This window comes from Sphaeramia orbicularis, chromosome 12 (genome assembly GCF_902148855.1).
Source record: "Sphaeramia orbicularis chromosome 12, fSphaOr1.1, whole genome shotgun sequence".
Taxonomy (NCBI): Eukaryota; Metazoa; Chordata; class Actinopteri; order Kurtiformes; family Apogonidae; genus Sphaeramia; species Sphaeramia orbicularis.
In genome coordinates this window covers 61,614,408-61,639,691 of record NC_043968.1, presented here as the reverse complement: position 1 = coordinate 61,639,691, position 25,284 = coordinate 61,614,408, and the positions used below count along the sequence as shown (strand labels likewise).

General features: G+C 38.5%; 1 protein-coding gene across 1 annotated transcript in view; it reads right to left on the bottom strand.

Moving 5' to 3' along the window:
* The window catches only part of gnaz (guanine nucleotide binding protein (G protein), alpha z polypeptide), a 29,916-nt gene extending 5,624 nt beyond the window's left edge, over nt 1-24,292 (bottom strand). The window contains exons 1-2 of the mRNA XM_030149112.1: nt 23,992-24,292; nt 6,999-8,339 (exon numbers count right to left, since the gene is read on the bottom strand). Of these exons, the coding sequence (XP_030004972.1) occupies nt 6,999-7,721 (723 nt within the window). The 5' untranslated portion in view covers nt 7,722-8,339; nt 23,992-24,292. The remainder of the gene's footprint in view (nt 1-6,998; nt 8,340-23,991) is intronic.
* Between the last annotated feature and the right edge of the window lie 992 nt (nt 24,293-25,284).

Below are 25,284 nucleotides of genomic sequence, written 5' to 3'. Positions count from 1 at the left end.
AAGACCCTTAAGTACAAGGTTAAATAAAATATATATTTAAATAGAATATATGCATATAGAATATGCATCCTTTGAGACATTTCCTGCAATTTATGTAAACATATTAGTGCTGTGAAATGATTAAAATTTGTTATCCGATTAATTACAGGGTTGTTGTGGATTAATTTTGATGAATGATCATGATTAAATATCATTCATTTTTTTATCTATATTAATCACGTTTCATTTTGCATGAGCAAACAGACTCAAGAAAGAAGAGAATATACTGTATATGCACTTAACATGTTTGTCGCAAGCTGGGTGACACGTTAGCTGATGTGCTAGCAGAATCCCCAACTAACGTGTGCTTCGTGTTAATGTGGTATTTTAAACTGGAAGTGCTTCAGTGAAAAGAAAACTAATTCCTGCAGAGTGTGCATAATATTTTATCTCGGTCAATTGTTCCACCTTGTTTGTTTTTTTTTGTCCTCATATTTACTATCCAGAGGGCCAACTTGCTGTTTAGTGTCTTTTATCTTTATGGGTTGGTTCTGCTGCCTGTCACTACTGGATCAACTGCCCATTTGCGGATGCACGACGGCAACTGCATAAAGATTTTTAATCAGATTAATCATGATGATAGATGATAGAATGCGCCAATTTTGACAGCCCTAGAACATATATAAACTAGTGAAGAAAATACTGACCAATGCATGATGTAATTCTTTGTGTCCTTGAAAAGTTTTGTTTAATTTCCTGAAAATCTCCTTTTCAAAACATATCTACAAAACAATTAAATGACACAATAATAGTGCTTTTGATAATCCATTAAGTACTTAAAATGGTGTTGCTGAGCAAGACAGAACAAATCCTGAATACATTTTAAAGACGCTGGTCAGTTTGTATAAGAGAAACATGAAAAGACCGTTAAGCAATCTTTTAAGGTTCTTTCATTGGACATACAATCAATTCCACATTTAGTATATTCCTAAACTTAAAAGAATAAATAAATCGTTATACAATGACCTGATGCTGCAGCCAGTGTCTGCCTTGATGTTTGGCATCATAAACCGTTAAGCTCACCCTTTTTTTTTTTTTTACATACTTTATTTTCACCTCACATACTCTAAGAAAGATATTCACTGCAGTTGTTCAACCTCAGCTATGGCATCTAAACCTGTACCACACATGCACATACACATGCATGCACAAAACATGCATGCATGCACATATACATTTCATATCTATTCTCTTGGTGCCACTGTTTGTTGTACAACCCTTCCTCTCCCCTCCACTCCCCATCTCATCCTCTCTTCCCTAGTCACAGCTCACTGTCAGCAGTGCAGGATTAGGAGCATCTGACTGGCCTGTTGCTAAGCAACAGTAGCCATGGTAACGATTCATTATGAAGACAGGGATGGGACAGGGAAAATGCATCAGGGAATGGGTTGATGGGTAAATGTTGTACTGTAATTATTATGGTGTATTTTCTGTCTTGTGTGAGCTGGTGCATTGAAACTGAACAGAGTGTTGTTCTGCTGCAGCGAAGTTTGTTTCCTGTCTTTGACATTGCATAGAGCATTGAAGGGTAAGATGACTGAGATGATGACTGGGCACGATAAACCATTGTTATTTAAAAGACACACAGCCGTCTAATGAGGACATTCAGTGTAACACAAACAGTTTAGTGAATGTACACCAGGCAGTTCAGTTTTATGTTGTCTGGAGTCTTTAATCAGTGATCACCATACATACATTTTCCACAATCCATAATGAGGCTTCAAAGATGTGTTGAATAAATGCTGAAAACTATGATTCCTTCATCTTCCTTAATTAATCCTTTTGAACATAGTACTCGGAACCTCTTTACATGCTCATGGAAAGTATGTTGCTATGGTTCTTGGACATGTAGTTCTGAAACTCGGCTGTGCCATGGCTTTTTGTGTTTTTGCATGTAGCTTCATATTGTGCTGACATGGAGAGAAAAAGGTTTTCTATGCTGACCTGCATTTTTACTGTGACAAAAAGTAAATATTAGTTTGGCCGGAAGGAAATCGGCAATTGCCAATGCTAGTAAAACTAATTAAATTAGCCTGAACTAATTAAAATTGTAGCTCTCAGAACAATGTGGGAATAAGAAGTGAGGTTTAACACATTGCCAATGCCACTGCGATACATACTATACTGGCCAGCTATATTGGCTGTATACCTGCTTTGTTGCAAATTAGTGTCATGTTACTGCATGGGAGGTTTAAGTCAATAATCTATAGGGCAATTGCTTTCATAGGTCATGCCTTCATGAGGCCTCCAGCCACAGCATATTATGTTTTTCCTGCATACGTCTCTTGTGTATTTTTGGCTAAAATATTTGTCTTATAATACCATAAAAATAATTTTCTAGCTGTATTTATTTTAACTGAGGTCCCTTTCAACAGTTTGCATTGCTGTGTGGATGTGTAGCTACTAGCAGTGCATCTCTGTCTGATGTTTTTTTTTTTTTTTTTTACATTTTTCATACAGTACCGTCATGTATTATTTTAACTTGTGTAGATACTTTCAAATATATTGACAATCTTATGTTTAGCAGTACAGTATTTTGTCTGTTATGGTGATATTTGAGACATGACAAATAACTAATTGTAAAGACATTGTACTAAGTGATGATTCTAAATCATTCTTCTGTTGTATCACATCCAAAAAACTGTTTTTCCTTTCTGCCTTTCTGAAATTGCAGATGTATTGAGCATGTAGAGACTAGGCTGTGTGTTAGGTTAACAGCTGTTCAGGAGTGTTGTGTCAGCTGACAGTGCACTGGAATGCACCGTGGAGCCTTCTGGAGATGTCATTATCCTCCGTCTACAGTGTAAACTGTGCCTCAACAGCAGCGTATGTGTTGACTGTCTGCCTAACAGTCCTCTGGATCTATTAGGGTGTGGCCTCATATTCTCAGTGCCATTTGTATGCTAGGACATCATCCATTTAATGAATGTGCATGAGGTTTTTGAGCCTACATTATGCCACAAATGACTGCAGGATCTCATCCAATAAGATAAGTGTTGCAGTGTTATTGTATAAGTATATGATGTGATTACATCATTTGATTAAGTTTAAAATTCACACTCTTATCTGTGTGTGCTATGTGAAGAAGCCCCAAATGCTCACTTTATTGTGTACATTGCTGTCATATATACCTTATGCTTTACTCATTCTTGAATATTGTCTCTACATATGACTTAGCAGTAAAATATGAACAGAGATGATAGAGAGACAGATAATTCACATAGACACTGGAATTCATCATAAAGGTGGGTTTTCTAACAATGTGCAATGAAGAGAAACAGGTAGTTGACCATGAAAAACACAACCAAGCCACTACAGTAGTTTGCCAGTGGCTGCCTTGATTCAACATCCATAACCTTGTGTATGTGCTTGTTTGTCCCCATTGCAGAAACTCAGTGTGATTAGCCATCAGCCGGCAGTAACAGGGCTACAATTAAATGTATCTTACAACCTTATATACACCCGTACAGAAACCAATTTTGTAAATGTTCCACTAGTGCCACTGATTTATGGTCAATTAAAATTTTGCACTATCATTTTGAGAAATCTAATATTTGTTGTTTCTCAGTGGTAGGTTACATCAGGCTTCAGTCATGCTCTAATAGTGTCTTGCCATGAATAGTTTCATGCCTTTAGAAAATGCACAAGCAATCATTTGATAATTTTTGTTAATCTTCAGAATTGAAAGAATAACACTGTACAAGTCTGTTTTTCAAAGACAGCCAACAGCAGAGACTGCATATCTTAAATACTCTGAAATAGGTGTGGACAATAAATTATTCATGGTATTTCTTGCAATACAGTTTTTTCTTCAATTCATTTAAATTTTGTGTGTATAGCTCAATACCACAAATCATTGCTAAAGAATTTATATTCTATTTTGTCCTTTGATTCCTGGTTCAAGTCAGGGAAAAAAAACCCTACATAATAGTAGAAACCCCAGCTCAGTAGCTCAGTAGTTATTTATTCCATTTCTTTGCTCTATTTATTATTATTGTGACTTCAAATTTTTAAATTTTTAATTTTATGTTCTTATCCTGGTTTTTATCCCAGATTGTTTCTATTTTATCTTTACTGGTTTTTATGGTGTTTTATTGCATCTTGTTTTTATTTATTGGATCTTATTTATTTATTTATTTTTTTTTTACTTACCCATGCTGCTGTACAGATGAATGGTGGAACACTGAGCACTTTTTGTCCTGTCTTTTTGTCCTGTCTGTAAGCGTGATCAAGTGCCTGTCTTGCATGTTTAATCTAAGTGTTGTTGTAATGCCAAGGCAGTCACCTAGACAGCAAAACAAATCTACCTACGGGTATAAATAAAGTAACCTTGACCTTGACCTTGAGTAGGTGTACAACAATGTTATAATATTGTATTAATACAAAATATAACTCATACACCAATATATTCAGAAAATCTACCATATATTATTACGGCACATAAATATTTAGAGCATTTAATCCTGTGATACATATAATTAAATACAGTTGTGATTTTGCTTTGGCCTTTAGGGTTTAATTTATTAACATGGTTAGCTAAACCACGTGTTTTCATTTTATTGAATGAGAGCTCACATTCACACAATTTTCTTTTGATTTGATTAAAAAAAAAAAAATCAAAATAAGAATTTATTCATGAAATCAAGAGTATATTTTTGCTGCTACGACTTCTGAGTCATTTTCATCTTGTGTCTTTTATGTACTTTTTGTCTTGGTACATCTTTTCTATCATTTTCTTTCCATATTTTTAGACCACTATACATATGTGGTCTTGACATTTACCACGGAAATGATATCAATAATGACTGCTATCACCATGTTTATCATGATAACACTTCTGGCCATATTGCCCAGGCCTACTCTATGATACATAAAATGTTTAAGGCCTATTAGATTAAGTGACATGCGTGGAGTATTAATGATGTTAAGGTTAGCTTAGCTAGCGCAAAAACCTGTGAATGTAGGTAGTCCTTCACAATTTTTTTCTTACTGTTTGCTTGTCAAATACATCCAACCCAGTCCAAGATATCAGCCATTAAAGAACAAAAAGGCTACCTCAACTCAATGACCCCAAACCAATGAATGTGATGCTGTACAGCTGTGCTTCTTTGATAATGTAGAGCTGTAATGTCATAACATACTCTGAGACAGGATTGCTCTGTTAATTTCATGGCTTCTTTCTAATCGGGAACTTTTGATCCCTTGCTTTCTTCTTTCTCCTCTATTGTGGAATTATAAAAGTTGTTTTTTTTCCCTAGCACCTGTGAACTCCCTTTGCAACACAGTGCTTTCACAATCTGCTAATTCTCACAGGTACAACCTCACACTTTATTCTGTGAACTCAATTAACACCATACTGCATTTTCTCCTCTTACTTTATTTTTAACCTATAAAACTAATTGATTTCATGTTCTAACCTGGCACAGTGTAAACTCAGCATACACTTTATCTGAGCAACTCGTGAATAATCAGGCCACTTCACTTCTCAGAGAAAAGACTTCTTTGTACTATCCTGAGATAGTTTTCTGTATACTAAAGACTTCAAACAAAAAAAATGATAGTGAAATCTCTTTAGGAAAAATGTTCAAAAAAACCCCTGCCCCCCTTAGTCTTGAGTGAAAAAGTAAATAGTACAGTATATACTGTTAACCTTACATTATCGTAAATGTATTTGCACAAACAATAACTACCCAACCATTCCAAAACACAGAGATAAGAATGTGGATATACTATGGATAGGAAATCCCTGAAATTCCAAAACCATGAGCAAAAGATAACACACACAAGCACAAACCTCTGTCTTGATTCAGGCTGATATGAAATAGCTTTGGTTATTACTACATTAAGGCACAATACTGTAAATAGATTTCATCCATTGCTGCTAAATCAGTCTGTTATTGCCCCCGGCCAAAGAACCTCAGATAAGGCCTGTAAAATTTGGATAAGACCCCTTCAAATTGTTTATTACAGACATAACAAAAATGAATAAACTGGAGAGGAATTATGGGATGTAATTTAGGGTGAGAATAAAATTAATACAGTGAATGGCTGGGGATACCCTGTGGGGATTCTGGAGAGACAGTATTTAATAATTACCCTGCCTTATGCAATACCATGTCAAAATACAGGCTCATTGTATAAAACTTAAAATAGAGTCTAAAGTATAGCTGGTCCATATTCTGAGATATTGTTGCTTAATGATTAGCAGTCAGTGCTTTCTAATGCATTTCCATCCTCAGACCCCCCCAACCTTCATCACAAAAGATACAATACATTTGGGTTGTGGTTTTCTTATACATTGAAATTTTGCACGTTTGCATCTAAGCCTGAGCCATTTTAGCACCATGTCTTTATTGACGTGAGAGTACACCACAAATAAGTTTTAACAGTTTCTGGTAAACCACTACCTGACTAAATTTGTTGTCAGCAGAAATTATGAATGAACTAAACAAAAGAAAAAGTCCCTGCATCTGTGTACCGAAAGCATTTGTGCTGTAATATAGACGGGAAAGTACAGGCAGGAAATGACACAGCAACATAGATTTGTTTTCATTTTGTATTCTCAGAAGAATACAGTAATTATATCTAGATTAGTATAACTGACAAACTGCAGGTGACTTTACTTCTAGTGTTGAGAAGAAAAGATGTGGTGACAACCAATGAGAAATAAAAATGCTATTTTCTTGTATATGCTGGGAATTCCATAGTTGATGCATTTTGACCATACAGATGAATCTGTTGGGAAGTGAGAAACTCACCCCTTCATAAGTAGAGAGAAAACGAAGAAAGAAAATCAGTAAGATCCATGCTCACTGTGTCGTGACCTGCCTTGTTCTTCCTCTGATGTTTGTTTTGTTGCTACAGTCATGCCTGTATTTGTACAGTGTATGTGCTTAGATTCAGTCGTATGAAACACATGGAACATGGGTGTGTGGACCTTTGAAAAACATTTGTCTTACCGTCTGGTTGTCCTCATAAAGTTTGAGGTCATAACCGCTTAACTCGACACAGAAAATGATTGCAGTCACGCCCTCAAAACAGTGGATCCACTTCTTTCGCTCTGAGCGCTGTCCACCCACATCTACCATCTTGAAAGTGAGCTCCTTGAAGGTGAACTTATTCTCCACAATGCCAGTGGTCATGTCACGGGATCGAAGGATGTCCTCTACAGTAGGGATGTACTCAGGTGCAGAGATACGGTCCAGGTCGTTCAGGTAGTAGGCAGTGTTGTCCTCTAAGTGGTACTCGTTGGATCGTTGAAAACACTCCTGGACCCCTGAATCTGCCCACAGACGTTTCATGACCCCTAGTAATTCTGGTGTGATCTCTCCCTTGCTCTCAGCTGGCCCTGTGAGAGCAAAGAGCTGAACAGCATCATAGGCGCGATCAGGATTGTGAAAGTCGATTTTGAGAGTGGTGAGGGCGCGGATAATGCGTGTGAGAGAGTCGATGGCATTGTACAGGATGAGGGGCTTGTACTCCTTGCAGGCCTCCAGATTAAAGCCTCCGCTGTGAATGATCTTCATCTGTTTGACGATGGTGCTCTTGCCGGAGTTGCTGGTGCCCAACAACAGAAGTTTAATTTCACGCCGCTGCCGCTGACTCTCTGAGCGCAAATGGCGGTCAATTCGCCGTGAGCGCCGAGCAGCCTCCTTCTCCTCCGAGCTCTGACGGCATCCCATGGTCCTCCACCACGTGCTAAACACAAACGAACTCGTGCTTCTGCTTGATGGGGAACCAAATTATAATAAATTGGTTTCCAAGTGGGGTATGGCAGAGTTGTAGGGGGGTGTTCACTACAGTGTGGAGCTTTCTATAGAGGTGCCAGACAAAAAAATCACAGCAGACCAATTTAACTCTAGAAAAGGGAGCCACCACACAGAGGAGTGACTCAGGAGTATTTCATTCTTTTTGTTCAGGGGCAGTCTGTGAGTCCTGTGTGGGCAGAACCCAGACTTGTGGGATGCCCACACGGCGCCTGGCACTGAGGTTGGACTGCCTGCTGAAGCCAAGGGAGCTGGGGTTCATAGCAGGGACTCCCCCTGAGGAAAAGCTGCGGAGGGGGGCTGAGGAGTGTATAATGTTTGTCAGTGGAGAAAGTGTTTGGACTTTGTGTGTGTGAACAGCAAAACCACTTCACTCTCCTCCCACATGGCTCTTGCACTGCTTCTCCCTTGTTTAGCTACTGCAACAATCAACTTCAGCTCAATATTTGGCCTGTTTCACTTGATCTTCTTGATAAAATCTTTTCTACTTCTTCTGTGATGCGATATCTCCCACACAGCTGAAGGCCTCGGAGTCTGCCAAAGTATGAGAGAGAAGACAGGCATGAATAGCAGGTCCAACACAGATTAGAGTGGTTTCATCACTTTCTGTCCTATAATTAACAGCTACATTAAAGGAATCATTTAGCTCGTTTTGCTTTCACGAGATACCACTTCCACGTCTGGGCATAAGTATGAAGCTGGGAGACAGTTATCATATTATTGACAATAGAAGCAGTTCTGTTGGAAGTTTGTGGCTTTACAGTTTTTAATGTGTTTGCTTGCTGTCACTATTTATTGTTACCTTCGTGCATTGCCATCCATGAGTTTTATTACTAGTCTGAGGCTTCTTTACCAATGAGCCTTTACACATACAGTATAACCACACTGTGTACCTTGTACAGTTCTGTTTGTGTACAGATTAAACAAATGATGTGTAATATATTAATAAGTGAGCCTCACAGGTGCCACTGAGTTCCTTCTTATTACCAGTGTTAAGTTAACCCATGTTTTTTTATGCAAGTTAGACATGAAAGAATTGTCAATTTCTTATAACCTAATTTTGAAAGACTGTTAACAAAAGAAAATAAAAAATATCAAATGAAATAATTTACCTTTCTTCAGCAATGCAAGCAACACACTTACTCTCCTTCTTCTATACAACCATTGCCCTGCCTCACTTATTCTGTGTACACTGCATTTTTAATTTTCTGCTCCTAACATTCACACACCCCTGCTTTCCCCATCTGCAGTCCTGCGTTACCATAGACTCTGTGCCAAAGTCGATCTCAGTCGACCACGCCTACCCATTTAACACCACTGCGCACACACAGACACTCTTTACGCACACAATCAAGGTCAAATATACACACAGAAACAAGCTCGGGAAAGTAAACTCCACAATTTGACGAGGGAACTGGCCCAGTACAATGAATGTTTCCTTGTGACCAAAGGTGTCTTTCTCTGTTCAAAGTACAACTCGGTGCCTCTGGCTGTGTAGCCTGCAGTTTTCTCATCAGGTTAAATGTAGTGTTAGTAGCATAGTGAAAAATATCACTACAACAGCTGCTTCTCAAGCATTCATATAGCTTTAAAGATCCCTCTTTTAGCCCCAACATCTGTGTTGTTATCCTGCAGGTTCTACAGTAAGATCATGGAAACGATAAAAAAAATATTTATGAGTATGTCTGGTTTTGCTTTGCTGCTGTCTTGATAAGTTAACACTTTAAGAGGTAGCCTTTTCATTTTATAATAAAATACCCTCTTGTAGTTTATGATAAATTTAAAGCAAAAACAAATTTGGAGCAGTGAATGCCTGTGGGATTCTGTGATAAATAGATGCACATTGAAACAGGCTGCATGCTATTGGCTAAGTAACAAATGTGAAATCATACTGTGGCCTAGTTTTGTTGGCAAAAGTATACTCTGCAGACCTGTCAGATAGAAGGAGCGCATAGAGAGAGCGTTTCTCAGAGCCTGGTGATTGAGGTCTACTCCTCAAAAGACTGAGTGGACAAACAGAGCAGAACAAAGCCATAACAAAGCATCACAACACAAACAGAGTGGCGAGCATTGTTTCCAGGCTTCAGGCACCTGACTACCCTCTCAAAATGGCATAGCCAGCCAAACCGGTTAATGCACATCACTGATTTTGAGAGCCTGTGAAACACATTAAAGCTGTGTGTGAAATGTTTGCAATTTCAGAAATATGTAGCACTGCTAGTTCGGCACTTTTTGAAGTTGCAACACTTTAGATAATTGGTAAGGAACCAGTGTGCCAGCAGCGCAAAATCACTGTATATTATTATCACATTAAATTCTTATTAAGAGCATTCTCCATGCTGTTGCATGGTATAGAGGAAAGTGTGGTCTGCTGCTTACCTACATCCTAGTAACTAGAGTGCAGCACAGCAGTATGAAATTAACAAAGTTCCTAATAAATAATAACCATGAAAATATGTAACTTCAAACCCTTAGAAACCTTCCAATAGTAAAGAACTCCTGACAATTACATGCATCATCTCCTTTACTAAATAAGGATTCATTTTTGTACTTACTTGCTCTGGTAACTCATATCCTCTACACACCTCTTACGCATCCAACCTCCACTGTTGCAAATACAGCCATGCGATCACACTCAGAGCTCTAGTAAGAACAAGGGGTGTGTCTCTTTAAGAGTAAGTGAGTGGGGCCAGAGTCATGGGGGCATTTGAGAGGGAGGCCAGCATCTTGTTGTATCATGCAGGACTGAGGCAACACGATAGCCAGGATGAGGAGACCTGTCACTCTACTGCTTTTCCTTCACAACTATGACTGCACATGACCTACAAGCTCTCCCCCATTGCTCTCCCCCATCGCTCTCCTTCCACGGCTCTCCCTGGTGCTTACGTCCCATTATTAATTTACCATGCTGCAAATAATTACAATCACAGTGTCTATCACAGACAAGTTGAAGTAGTCAAAGGATGTTTCTGTTACATAACGTTCTGTCTTCTAGTGTGACTGTTGAAGCAACATAAATGCTGTTACCTTCTATGTAGATTGAGTATAAATAACGGTTTTGAGTTTGTCACACCATAGAGAGATTTTTTAACTATCCAGCCAAACTAAAATCATTTTAAAAGAAAAAATCAACAAATGTATAGATTTCAGAATTAGGAAATGCGGAGGCATGTCCAATGAAGGCTCAGCAACCACTCAGTCATAGTAAAGATGCAACATCTCTAAAGTGTCTAAGACGGCTATGACCTGAAAAATCACTGCTCTGTTTAGCAGCTTTGTTGGACTTGTTCAGCTATATACATTGTAGGTGTCAGAGCCAGAATCCACTTCAGAGCAGTGGTCGCTAGTGAGCATGGTTGTCTTCTCCCAGTGGTCTGTAGTGGTAGTGCAGTGTAAGAATCTCCTCTGGCCCAAAAAATAAAACTGATAACTGGTCACATACTATTGAAAAAAGGTTATTGAGCATTATATTTGTCAGTTTTTAGAATATGGGAGTTTTTGTATGTCCACATGGGAACAGGGCCGCATATAACATCAAATCTGGAAGCCAGAAATGTTTTGGCCTATCCACCAGTGAACACCTTAACTGATGGAAGTGATTGCCATTTTGGAATCTGGCATCCAGTTCTAGTAAGACAGCTGTACAAGCACGGTAGTGACTCACAATCAAGTCAACCACTGATGCTAATACGCTCTACTTTAGAACAGTATAGTATTTGGGGAGGGGTCATGTTGAATTTAGCTCAAGTGAGTCATCAAGCCTAGCCAAAAACCCTGAACTTTTTATGAAAAACAGTTCCACACAACTCAACCATTCAGTAGTATGTAATCACAGTCTTTTCACATGTTTTCAGCAATGATCTTTTAATAAATATGATGTGATTACAAAAAAATGTCTAAATTACTTTTTGACAAATCGCGTTAGACTGAGTTATAGTAATTTTTTATGAGACAAATGTAAGTGGTTAGGCACAAAACTTAATGTTAACAGACATCTACAATATTATCTACAGATATTGAGAAGATACAAAAATATAATGTAGAAATCTTCTAATGACAAAACAAAGCATTGTTTGAGTGAATCAGTTCTGCATTTACATACCACAGAGTTTGAGAGAGCCATAATATCTTTAGTTAAATAACTATTGTTTGGATCCAGGTAGTATTCAGAGTCATTTAAAAAAAAAATACACAAAAGAGGGAATAACAGATGATTTGGTGATCATCACATCGTCAGGTGAATGTTGATATCTAACTTCATTTTCTAGGTCACTGCATTCAGTCATTGTTAAGTATATATAGAACAGCACTCCCTATAGTGGCTATATAAAGTTGCACAAGCGTGTTAAATCTATTATGCATCAGTGTGCTACTAAAGAGTGATTTAAATCAAAACGCATATATAATGTCAGCAGAATAATAGAGCAAGTTCAGGTGATAGAGTAGTGAAGTGGTGCAATGATGTAGAGTGCAGAGGTAGCCATCTGTCTCACAGAGATACTGTTAAGACAAAGAACAATTAAAGGAAACGTATATGTTTTATGAATGGAAAGGAAAAGTGTAAAGGAAAGGTGAAAGGCGCAGGTGTTCTTTTAGTTACCTTGTTATGGTTTATGAATGAGGCATGCAGGTGTGTGTGTCACTGCTGCAAGGCTTGCATTTCAAGAAGTATCGAATGGTGGATTGGATTAGGTGTTTCAGACAGAATAAACCTGCTGGGAACAGGAAGACAAATAACAGCAACCAAGTATATTTCCATTCATGGACCACTTAACCAGTACCCATATACAGGCTAACTAACTAAAGCCAGAAACATAGCAGGTTAACGACTGCTATAGTATCCTGGAGACAAACAGGTTGACCTATAGTGGATTTTCAAAAGCTGATGTAATTACAGACTGAATGGCAATTGTAGACACAGTACACATTAGTGTTTTAGCATCAGTTAGCAAAGAATTCTATAATTACCTCATGATATATTGTAATTCAGGTGGTCAGAAAGGACACTAGATGTCTCCCACTTCTATTTTCGCACTCTCGAAAATGTACCCCATCATGAAAGGTTTTGATTTGAAGATTTTAAGGAGTCAGTTTTGTGGTACACGTGTTTATTTGCCAAGTTTTCACTGCTATATTCTATGGATCATCCCAAAAGCAACAGGGCAGCTCCTGGAACCATGATATTTTGGCTTCATTTTTCTGTAGCGGTATGAAAGCACATCATCAGACTTTGTATTATGTGTCTTGATTTAGATGGAAGAAGGAAAGACCTGCTGGTCTGTATGTTCAAATTCTGGTGTTTTTCCTGTGATTTCTGCTTCCTGCTGCTTTAATTGGCTGATATCACATTACCTTGACTTTGTGTGAGGAGCTGCAACCTCAACAATAAGGATTGCCCAAAGCAAATGAAATGCCACGTCATGCTAGTAAACCTAGAAACGTGCTTGTCTGATTTGCTTGCAGGAGGAAAGATTAAATTACAATGATTTTTTACAGAGTTGATGATGGAAGTACATAAGGAGTGGGACGTCTCCCTCCTGTTTCATCTTTGTTGAGAATTACACATCCATGGCACCGACTGGACTTTCACAAAGAAGATCCTACAGATGTTTATGAGGTGAAGCTCAAATGAGTTGTTGTACTATTAACTTTGGTGTTTTTTGTCGTTTGATAACACTAATAAATAAATTACTTTGTTTGGGGACAAGTAAAAATGGGAAAGTAAATTTCTGACCCACTTGTCCAACTTGGCAAGTGGAAAAAAAAAAACATTAATGTTTAACACTCAGCTGTAACCAATATGTCCGGTTAGGTGAGCTTTGCTCTGTAAAGGATAATTTCTGAAACAGTATCTGCAACAACAAGATAGTTAATTTAGAGTCTGATAGCAGTTTCTGTCTGTATCCAGTTACCTTATTAAAACATCTGCCCATATTACCTATTACAATGCACATTAAGTCAAAGGAAATCTATACACCTTTGGAAAAAATATATGTTGCCATTACACATTTTATAATAAGTCTCCTTTACAGTTTAACGTGGGAAAACACATAAACTTGTCCATTAATTTGGAGTTTCTGCCACCCATATGTAGAATATGACTTGTGCTGCCTTTACCATGTAAACATTCACATTTAATAGTGATGTCTGAGAAAACCGTGTAGTCCAAAAAATGTGACTGTGTGATGACTGTGTAGAGCAATTCTGATCTATATGGCCGGTGGCTTATTAGGCCTACTGAACAAATTGTCTTACCATCATTATTAATTGTTACTACAGTGGATTGCATTGTGCCATAAACCTATTATATAAATAAATGCAGCTAGCGCAAGGCAATCTCTGTAATACTGATGGACATTTTCATTATATAAAAACATATTTCACTAGTTAGGCACCCTGAAGCAAATTAATGTACAGTGAATGCACACAGAGGAAAACATCTCACATGCCTTATGATCAGCTGCACTGTGTTTTCTTATCTAAAGGCAGCTGTTTTTGTGGCTTGAAGGAAGGTTTCTTCTGGACTCTGACTGGCTTTCTCATGGCTGCCTGACAAAAAGAGGTTAGTGAAGACTAAAGACTGTCTGGTCAGTGTCCGTATTCAATGACAGAGCCTTAGTGGAATCTGACAAAATGATTTTTCCAATAAAATGCTAAACCCTCGGGAGTTAAATGGTAACTAATCCCCAAATCTGTTCTAAGTCCTGCTAATATGTCAAGATTAAGCAATAAATGGAAAACAGTGATCAAACCTTTGCCTTTGTCAGATATTGATGAGCTCTGTGGCTGTCAAGACTAACAATATAAAAAACAAACTGTGGCTTGAAAGACAATGGTGTGTATAGAAAACAACAGGAAAGAAAAAGCAGCTTTGTGAATGTCCAGGGACAGACTGTCTATCCAAACAAAGAAGGTCTCTAAGTGAGACAATAGGCTGTGCAAGAGACATTATTAATTTATGAGATGCCACAGAGGCTGCGAACAAGCAATGCATTAGTAAGAAAATCTGAGGTGATCAATAGGCATGCTCTCCTCACGTACTGTTGTCATTTACAGCTTATGTAGTCACCACAAGGTCACAGAGAAGATTGCATTTTTATAAGTTTTACAGAACTCTAAAAGCAGGTTTGAGCAACAGTTGATTTTGTTGGTTTGGGACACGGAAAGCTTTAATCCCTGATGACGGCATATATAACAGAAAATCTGGTAAACGGATGTCGAGGTCTAATAATCCTCTTTCGGATAGACATGATTGTTGGCATTGCTCCACACAGGGCAATGATTTGAAATGTGCTGGGGTAGATCAGGCTAAAGAGAAACATCACAAATACTGATTTACATGACAATGAAATAAAATACTGAAAATGCAGTTGAGTAGATCAGTGTGTAGTGACAAATCAGAGAGATATTCAAAAGTTTGTAGAGCTTCCAACCTGCTCCAAAGAATCCACTCAGATTTTAACCACAACACATCTGCTCTAAGTTTAATGGCATTTCCATGGACGTTAGCATTTTCTCTGAGAATTTCAATGACACTGTTGACATTTGACACAAGCACTATCAGAATGTCATCTGAAGCTGCAAAAACTATAAACAACAGATGACATGCTTTATGAAAATACTGGTTTTAAAGTCATATTAGTGTGCCTCATTAAAAATAGAATGACACCTGTGACAGGTTATGGTTGAACGTAAATACTCATTGGCTGTTCAGTAACAAAACAGTAAAGTATAGAGACTGTTTTCCTGTGGTTTTAAATATCAGAAGCAGAAGGGTTCTGGCAGCTTTTGACTTTTAGTAAGACACTGTGACCTTATAGGCTTGTGACTAGCTAGCAGTTTTGAAACTTTAAAACGCCCCAGAAAATTTGCTATTGGTTTGTGACTGATATACTGCTATAATTATAGTTAGATTGTAGTGCAACCATGATTAGATTCATTTAAAATCTATTTATCTTTAATTTTTGCTTTTATTTCTAAAGAAAGTCTTTAATGGATTGAAGACATGCGGCTTTAATCTAAGGAGTAAATGTGGACCACAACATCTTAATGGGCTACACATGACACAGATGAAGTCTTGTAATGACCAGGGAGGCTCAAACACACTTGCTTACTGTAGCTACTTTGGACTTCAGATACCAAGAAAATATTTTAACAGGATCCCACAGAAAAATGCATGGTTTTCATTTGCTTATATGCTTGAAAAATGAGCATGGCCTGAACAGTCTCATTTTTGATGCTGTATTTGGTGTTGAATTGAATTGCATCCCATGTTTGTCATATTTTTACCATTTACACACCATGCATGACATAACCTAACTTTTGCAGCCTTTCAGTGTCTGCAGGTCTGATCCAGATCAGGTTAGATGACCAGATAAACCATTTCTTATCACTCAAAAGGCTTAATGGGAACTTTTGTGTCACTACCATGTTGGTAAAAAAACTAGCTTCATTGATCTGAAAAAAGTATATTACATTTAAATAATCTTTGCGGAAAAATGAAATATTTTAAAGACAAGACCTCAGACAGAATATTCAGGAGAGATAAATCTAGTTATGTAACACAATTAAAAACATGTATGAATATTATTATCTGTCTTTCTTGTTTGTGGCCCAGATACATTTTGCACAGGCCTGCTGCCTCAAGTGTAAACTGAGTATTAGATCAGATCTGCTACCTGAAAGCACATAAGACATGTTACCAGTCTGGCAAATTTTCCATGAATTTGTACATCTGCCAGCTAACATATAGCAAGACTTCCTGATAAGGTACAGTGTGTCTCACCATGTCACAGATACTGATCTTTATCTGTTGAAAATTCTTTTGGCAAACTTAAATGATTGTGTGTAAACACATTAAAAAGAAAGGTTAAAAGGTTAAAAAAAGGCTCTCCATCAGCTTGATAATGCTTGTTACTACACAATTTTTATGAAGTTACTTCATGCTTAAAATAAGAATCTTCTTTCTAATGGGGTAGATGTTTTGTCCCAATTTGCAATTAAAAGATCATTGACTAGAATCAACAGTTTTTCATCACTGATTGATTTCTTTATTGATATTGAAATAAAATACATGCATAATCAAAAATTAAATGTGTTGAATTAATGTGCTTCTTACTTGCCAAAGAATAAAAGGCAGCTTTTAATTATAGGTGAGTAATCTGTATAGTACTAGAGTAAATGCTTTTTATGTGGCTCTCATAGAGTAAATATGCCATAACTATAACACTGTGGAATCTAGGACAAAAAGCAGACAGTCAATTTCATGCTTCTAGCAGCCCAGCGATAGATCAATGTCACCCCAATGCCAGTTGCAACACAGATTCAGCAGATAACATCATATCATGTGATGTCTCTGAAATATACACTGTGTTGTTTCTATTAACAAGTCACAAATTCTATGGTAAAGCTGCTTTACTGCATGTCCGAGTTGAAGCAAATAAATGAAGTATTCCAAATCAGATGGTCGGCTTTTATGTGATGAGTCAGAGCTTTGTGGTCAGCCCATTCTACGTCAGAATCATATGAGATGTAGGTTGCAGACAGAGCGATCTTCATTCATCGCTTGTGCCTATTTATGCTAGACCATTTGATCCTTAAAGAACTGAATAAACATGCTTGGCCTTTTTTTATTTTAGAAAATTGTATCTATTCCTGATGAGCCATCTAAACATTGAAAAACTACAGTGGCAGCTATTCCAAATTAGGATTAAAATACAGTGAGTTGTTTCTGGTGTTTCTTTATAATGGTGTCTAATAGCAAAATCTTATTTTAGGTGGATACACTGAATCTATTTTTGTCCCAGGTGAAGCAATAGTTCTTTCAGCTATTTTAATCTATGTTGTGTGTACGGTAAATGAGCATCTGAGGCTTATTTGTTGAACTTAGCGATAACAAAGCCCGTTTGACTTTTGCCTAAGTATGTTGAAGATGTCTAGACTTTTATCTCTTCATTTACCTAAAGCCTGGTGTTTTATTCAGTAGTCGAGAAGGTAAACATGGCTCAGAACATCATTTCCAGTATGACTAATAAACAGTTTGAAGATAATTCCATCTTTAAGAAGTCTACTGACTGCCTTAGAAAGAACAAATATCTCTACATGTGTCATTCAAACATCATATTTTCGAGTCTGGGCATAATTTTTAGTTCTCACAATTGTTTGTTCAACATTTCGTGTTATCACTTCCTGATTGCTGTCCCAGTGGGGACTTCAGAGAAAGATGCTTGTATACTGTACACATGAGGACACTACTCATTCATTATTGAAAACAATGGTGGGCAGTGTTCTTGTTTCTACTCCCCCAAAACAGTGGGCTGTTTAGAGGGTGGAGATAGGCTGGGGGTGAGGTCTCTGTATGCTAGATGCTTTTTCGTGATAATGCTCTGTTTAACGTTCCTGATCTCAATGGCTGTGTTCCCCCTTCTTCAATCCAGCGGGTCACACTGAGTCACAAGGCCAGCCAGTGATGACAATGGCATGTTTGTGCACAGGCTGAGCTATGGGTAGGCTGTCTGATGTGAAAGGATAAGATGGCACAAGGTGGACAGTGAAGTGTGTGCACTGGTGTACATGCAGCTGTGAGTGCATGTGTCAGTCTTTTGGCCAGAAATAAAAGTGTTTTTTTTTTTTTTCTTTTCATTGTTTTGTAAAGAGTTTTGTACAGTGTCACAGTGATCAAAACAGTTTAGTGTAGCACTAAAAGCATCCCAATCTACACTCAAACGCTCACCAGAACATAATATTCCTTTGGGTCATGCCAGATAATACAGATTGCCGATTGCTCTTTGTAACAGAAGGAAATTGTGGGTAACGGACGTGTTCAGGCTTATACAACCCACAGCCATTATCTGCAGTGAGTGATTTGATAAGTAGAACAGGAAAATGAAAAATATTTCACACTGCTGCAAATGCAAGAATATCACACATATAGGGCCATAGACTACTAAGACATACACCGAACTATATAAATGAATCATATATAAACTATATGTTACAATTTCACACTATTTACAGCAAATGATAAATTAAAAAGATCTGTCTCCCACTTACAGGTAATCTTCCTGAATTGTCAAGCCTGAGAAAATTGCCAGAACATTTTACTGTACTGTGTTTACCAGATGAATGTGTCTGGAGAAGAGGGACATATGAGCACAGATAATTAAAAAATATGAGATGTGAGAAAATGTCACCTGTTCAAGCAGAGGAAGGCACCAATACAGCGTGTTAAACATGAAACACGTAACTGGAAATCAACACAGACTTCTCTTCAGCAGCACAATACTTGCTATTTTACTCTAATATTCAATGCAAAAGCTTTATGTTCAAAGCAAAAAGGAGGCCTGCAAGTCAAAACAGAAATCGGAGAAGTAATTGACATTCAACACCCTGCAAGTGTATAATGTTAGCATACTGGAGCCAAAAATACATTTCATATGTTTGGGATCAATGTTGGATTTACAAATCTAGCTCCCATCTTGACTGGAACTGATTTTTCAGATTTAGGCAATAAAAGTCATGTGTTATGGACTGTGGTTTGGTTTTAATATTACTAAACAAATTGGTTTTAATCTCCTTTTTTTTCTCAGGCATTTTAAGATTTTTCGAAGGGTCCAATGTCCCTAGCCTTAACCAAGTTCTTTCCCTCCTAAGATAGTTTAATACATTAAAATATTAAAATACATTTTATACACATTTACATTACATTTACATTACATCACATTATAGGATGGGTTGGTCTTGTCAGCTGATATGAATGATAAATGTCAGTGTTTTTTTGTACTGAGTGATAGTTGAAGACACTTATTTGTGGTTTTGATCTACTCTTCATAGTCAGAATATGATAAGCATTTAAGAACAATCTAGCAATAAAATGTTCAACCATAATAAGATATCTTTCAGTATTAACATGTGCTATTAAAGCAAACAAAAAAACATATTTCATAGAATTTTAACTCAATACTCAACATGTAGTCAGTGTAAACAAAGCAATTTCAAAAAAAGAATATATGTCATCACAAGTACAATTGCAGGGATTAAAAACTTAATGAGATAATTATTGTTATTATTCTCGTAGGCATACAGCAATCTAAAAACTATGGTATGAAATGTGTTTTTGGCTGACAAACACTGTGATTATCGTAGGGATGGGCATTTTAATTACTTTTCAAAGATGAATAATCAAAACCAATTTAGTCAATTAGTCTTGAGGTCATTGGTAACATATGTGCTCCACCAAAACCAAAATGATAATAATAAAAAATACTGACCATCTAAAGAGTGGGTTAACCACAAATATATCATTACATTTGTTAATATACTTCAGACATTTTTTTTTCCAGACTACGTTCAACATATGCAGAATGCAGACAGAAACAGAGCCATAAAGGTCGATTCTGTGTCTCTTTGTAGTAAAAAAAATCTCCTCCCACCCCCACCCAAAATAAAAAGTCAGCCCTTGAAAAAATGTATGTGCTGTCCTTTTCGTTTTCACTAATCAACTAATCAATTATTCATATACATTTCTAGATCATATGCATCTTTGGTTTGCGAAAAGTACAATAGCAACACTTTTGTTTTTTTTCTGGTGATAGCTGGCATGCACCACCAGCAACACTTCACTGAGAAGTGTTGGAAAATCATTCCTGCTAATCCTTGTTATAGCAAACAAATTGTTCTGCTATCAGCTTTGACGTTGTTGTATTCCAAAAACCTGCAGAAATACATGCTGCAACTCAGCACGGTGTGCATTGAGGCATACGTACACAGACCCTGTCCATTTCTTTCAACACAGACCAACTCCCCTCATCAGCGGGTAGTAGGCTGCTATAGCACTCCCTCATCATCCCCCTCCCGTTCCACCACCTCCTTGTTGTCATATGACCGCTGTTATGTGTGTGCAATGGAACACAAAGTTGCTCTGTTAGTCCCCTCTGCTCTGCCCCCTCAGATTTGAGTGCTGCAAGGAAGGCCCTCTCACTAGCCGGCCTCAGGAAAACAGACAGGCCCCTGTGTCTGACTACCAGCAAAGATTAGAAAGGAGAGCAAAGAGAAAGAGAGGAGTGAATTGAGCTGATGTTGTTTTATGTAACATCAAAAAGATAACCTAAGCCTCACTCATTCACAGAGCCCCGCCCTGTGATTTTGGTTTGATTCCCCTGACAGCCTTCCTCGCTTATGCTTTACCGTTAAGTAATTTATTAGTACCTTCAATGTCTTTAGTCCCTGTCCACAAGTAATGGCTGCCAAACAATGTCTTACAGCTGTTTGTTAGAGATGACACTCTGCCCCAGTACCTGGCAAGGATTAAAGACCCAAAACAAACACAAGTGCTGAGCCAGCTGAATCCAAGCAAAGCCCTGTATGAACATACAGAATGACAAAGCAACTGTCTTTTAAGGACACACATTTACAGAACAGACTATTGTATTACTTTAGTGCGTTTAAAATTCAAATTTAATGCTAATTTTCAGAGCTGATAAAATCAAATGTACACCAGTTACGTGGTAATTCTGTGACTCTTTCTCTAGCAGCTAAGTGAAATTTTAGATTCGTAATTGTATTAAGTAGACTGCCCAGGGAACTATACTTATCTCCTTCACTCTCAACTGTAAAAAACTTGTGTTTAATTGTCCAGGTAGGTGGTCTACTCACCCGCGAGGCTAAAGATGTCTAAAATTGCACTGGACCAGGACATTGGCCTCCTCAGTGCAAAACCTGGTACCTTAACAGCGTCTGTCACTTTAAAACCAAGTCTGTCCCTCCTGTCCCCTGCCATTATGTCACCCGGCGGTGTGGATGTAGCAAGTAACAGAAGACATGGAAGGAGGTCAACTCAGCATAGGTTTTGTCACAGTATTGCTCTTGTTTTTATATGCATACAGGTCACATGAATGGCAGCATACCATGACCGACCATTTAAAAAATAGAGAATAAATCTGTGGCTGTTGATGCAGTGCAGGTTTACAAGTTTTATGCTTCATTTGATGTGGAGTTTACTGGTTTTTGCTTTCCACTTAGAAAAACCCACTCATTTCACATTATGTACAAACATTGTGTGAAAGACTTTTGTCCAATTTCGATACGTTTTGTGTGAGGAACATGATGGAGAAGCCAATTAACCTGTATACTTCACACTAGACCTCCTCCATCATTTTAGAGCCAAACCCATCTGCAGCCTTTAACATGTTGCTGAGAGGAAGGGAACATTTTGCAGCTTAAATGAAAAGATGATTCAGATGTCAGCTCAGATTGCAAGGCTCATTAGAGCTTTTGTCCAAGTGAATGAGTCCTTGGTTTGTCTTACCAGTGAAACCACCCAGTGAGTGAGAATGTAGTAGTAGATTTTGAGAGAAGAACACGAACACAACTTGACAAAACGATCAAAGACTCTAAGACGCTAAGATGTGCAACTAATTCTGATTTGGTAGATATTGCCTGCAGTCCATTTCCTGCTGATAACTGACAGCAACATGACACTCTTGTGATCGTGAAGAAGTAAGAGTCTAGTTACCACTTGTTTTGCAGCTCAGACAATTTAAAGCTTTAATGAAACCAATATTAGATTGACTCTAATAACATCAGTTCACTCTGCATTTACAGTCATTTACTGACATGTGGAAAATGGCTCCTCCCATTCAAGGAATGTACTTTTTTGTAATTTGGATACAACACAATCAGCTTATACCGTTAAAGACTCATCACAAACTATAAGCGTCAAACTATGACAGGAGTTGAGATCTCCATCTGCTTTTTTCTTCTTTCCAACAAATTGGGCACTGGTTGTTGGGAGATTGGTAACTATCATTGTAATATCCCTGAACCAGTTTGCATCACTACTCATGCAATTTATCCACCATTTTTGCTTTAGCTCACAGATGTCTGAAGGCCTCAGTGTGAGCCACTGCCGATGGATCTATCACACACACACACACACACACACACACACACACACACACACACACACACATTCTTTCTGTGTCACATGCTCTGAAATGCGCTGGCTTTCTACCACCATAAAAAATTATCAGTCTTTCCCCCTCTCTGTCATCCAATCTGTTCCAAATCTTCTCTTTCCTTCTTTCTCTCTCCTGCTCTCTGCTGCATCAACCTCCGCCCCTCTGCCCCATCTGCCTCCCTACTGTTAAACCCCCCAGCCCCTCGACCCCTCCCTGCACTACTTCTCTCTCATTTTCTCTCCCTCTCTCTCTCTCACTCTCTTGAGCCTGAAACACAAACACACATACAGTACACACTAATACACATGCCCTCTTGATGCTACACAACTGGTCCCAAAACCCCATTGAAAAAAAGAAAAAAAACACACTAATGCTCTGTCAAACATATGAAGGATTGTTGAGACAGAAAATGTCACAAATCATCCTGTTCTGGCTGCTGAGTAATGAACGTGCTCCACTCTCTCCCTCTTCCCCCCTTATCGTTTTTTAAGATTTAGAAACAGACACAGCCTGCCAGACACAAATAGACCAAATAAATCCTGGTCTGATTGTTATTTCAGTGTCGATATAAATTTCCTCACAGAACAGCAGACAACAATCTCCTCTGTTAAATCCTAAAATGTTCCCTTTCTCCTGATGGACCACAAATTTGTCTGCTTATCCCAGTGCCTGCAGTGCCGAGCTCTGTGGGATTTGTACATCTCCCACTGCACATTCACATTCAATGTCTCGTAAAGCCAGCCGTAAGTACTGAACACCTGATCGTGTGTGATGGTGCTTTTACTCTCTCATTTCCATTTCATAGCTTACGGCCTGGATACACCACAGAGCCACAGACGCAAATGCTCACATACCTTTGATGCATCCTCCACTTGTCCTACATAGTGTAATTATTTGAATTAAGCACCACATTCAAGATAAAAGCCATCTGTAAGAAGCAAGGATGCACTAGGGAGATGATGAGTCAAATTGCAAGCACAAGATAGCACCGTCCATTGGCACAGAGCTAGCAGGGTGGAGGAGGGGACTGGACAGGCAGCCTGCCTTGGTGCCATCTCTGAACATCACTTTCCCCATTTTATCAGGAAAACACTCTCTCCCTCCACAGAATGGCTGTAATGAAATAGCATCCCGTTCCTTCTCTGTGTCCAAAGCAGGCCAGCCTTGGGGTGATTACCGAAAAAAAAAAAGCGCTGTGTGTACGTGTGTCTGAGAGTAGTCAGGCTTACCGTGTTCACAAGCCAGCATCCATTTACAAAGGATACTGCAGACAAGCCCTTGCAGAGAGAGAAGGCTCTGTGCAATCCACCTTTAGTCCTGCTGCTTCATCTTCATATCTTCTTCATATTCACAGGGTCACACACACAAACATGTACATCTCTGTCTTTTCAGTGCCCTCTTTCTCTGTCTTATTAACGTCTGTGTTCTATATCCTCTCTTATTTGCTTCAAGGCAGTTGAGACACTGCAGCGATGGGGGTGGAGGGCGTGTATATATGTGTGCGTGTGTTTGAGTGTGTCAGAGACAGAGAGGCAGAGAGAGGGAGTGCAGAACAGAAATGGAGGGAGGAGTCAGCAGGGATAGAGAGAGAAGGGGGAAATGGTCAGGATTAAATCATGAGAGTAACAGGGAGAGGGGGAAAAACAGGCTCTGATGGAGCAGCTACAGCCACACCATCCACTCTATATTTATTTTATGCTGTAATAATAAAATATACACTTGCCATTAAGAAGCCCTACTAACCACAATAGAAGTGATACAGTGAGCAGATGTGTTTCTTGAGGTATTATACACTTGTTAGGCCAGCAGCAAGATTGGTTGTAATTTCATTGATGACTGAAAAAACATACAAGATAGGGAGAGAGAGAAGAGGAGGGGACTGGAGAGGAGAGAAAGGGAGGGGAGGGAAGGGCAGAAATGACGACAGAAGAATGGGAGGGGGATTGGACGATGGTGTAATGTGCTGTTTCCGTGCCAACTGTTTCTGTGACAGTGGGGCTACTTCCTTTATTGCTATTGGCTATAACCAAGAATTGATAGAGGCTTGGGCAAATGAGGCAGCATGCCACTGGGTGTAATTGGGTGGTTCCTTTCATGTGCTTCTTCCACTTCTGGTTAAATTCTGAGAACAACAACAGTAACAAAAGAATCTGTTTTATCAACAGCCGCTACAGAGAACACATACTTGAGCACACAGGAACATATAGGAATAATCACAGAGACGGAGCATGATGTGAGTTATCGCTTTGTCATTATGGGTGCCACCAGCATGTAAAGAGATGCCTCCCTTTCTCCTGACACACACAAATACACACACACACACACTGTCCAACAGCAAAAAAATCCCCAGATCAGATTTCGCAGGGTGTGTAAGGTGTGTAATGAAATGTGATTGTCTGGACATAAACCCTGGTGTCATAAACTGTGAGATAATTAATCAGCTGTAAGCCAGTTGAAGTGCACATCTGGTGCGGTATGGGCTAACTTTTCCTCTCCCCTCCCTGATCTTTCATCCAGTCCTT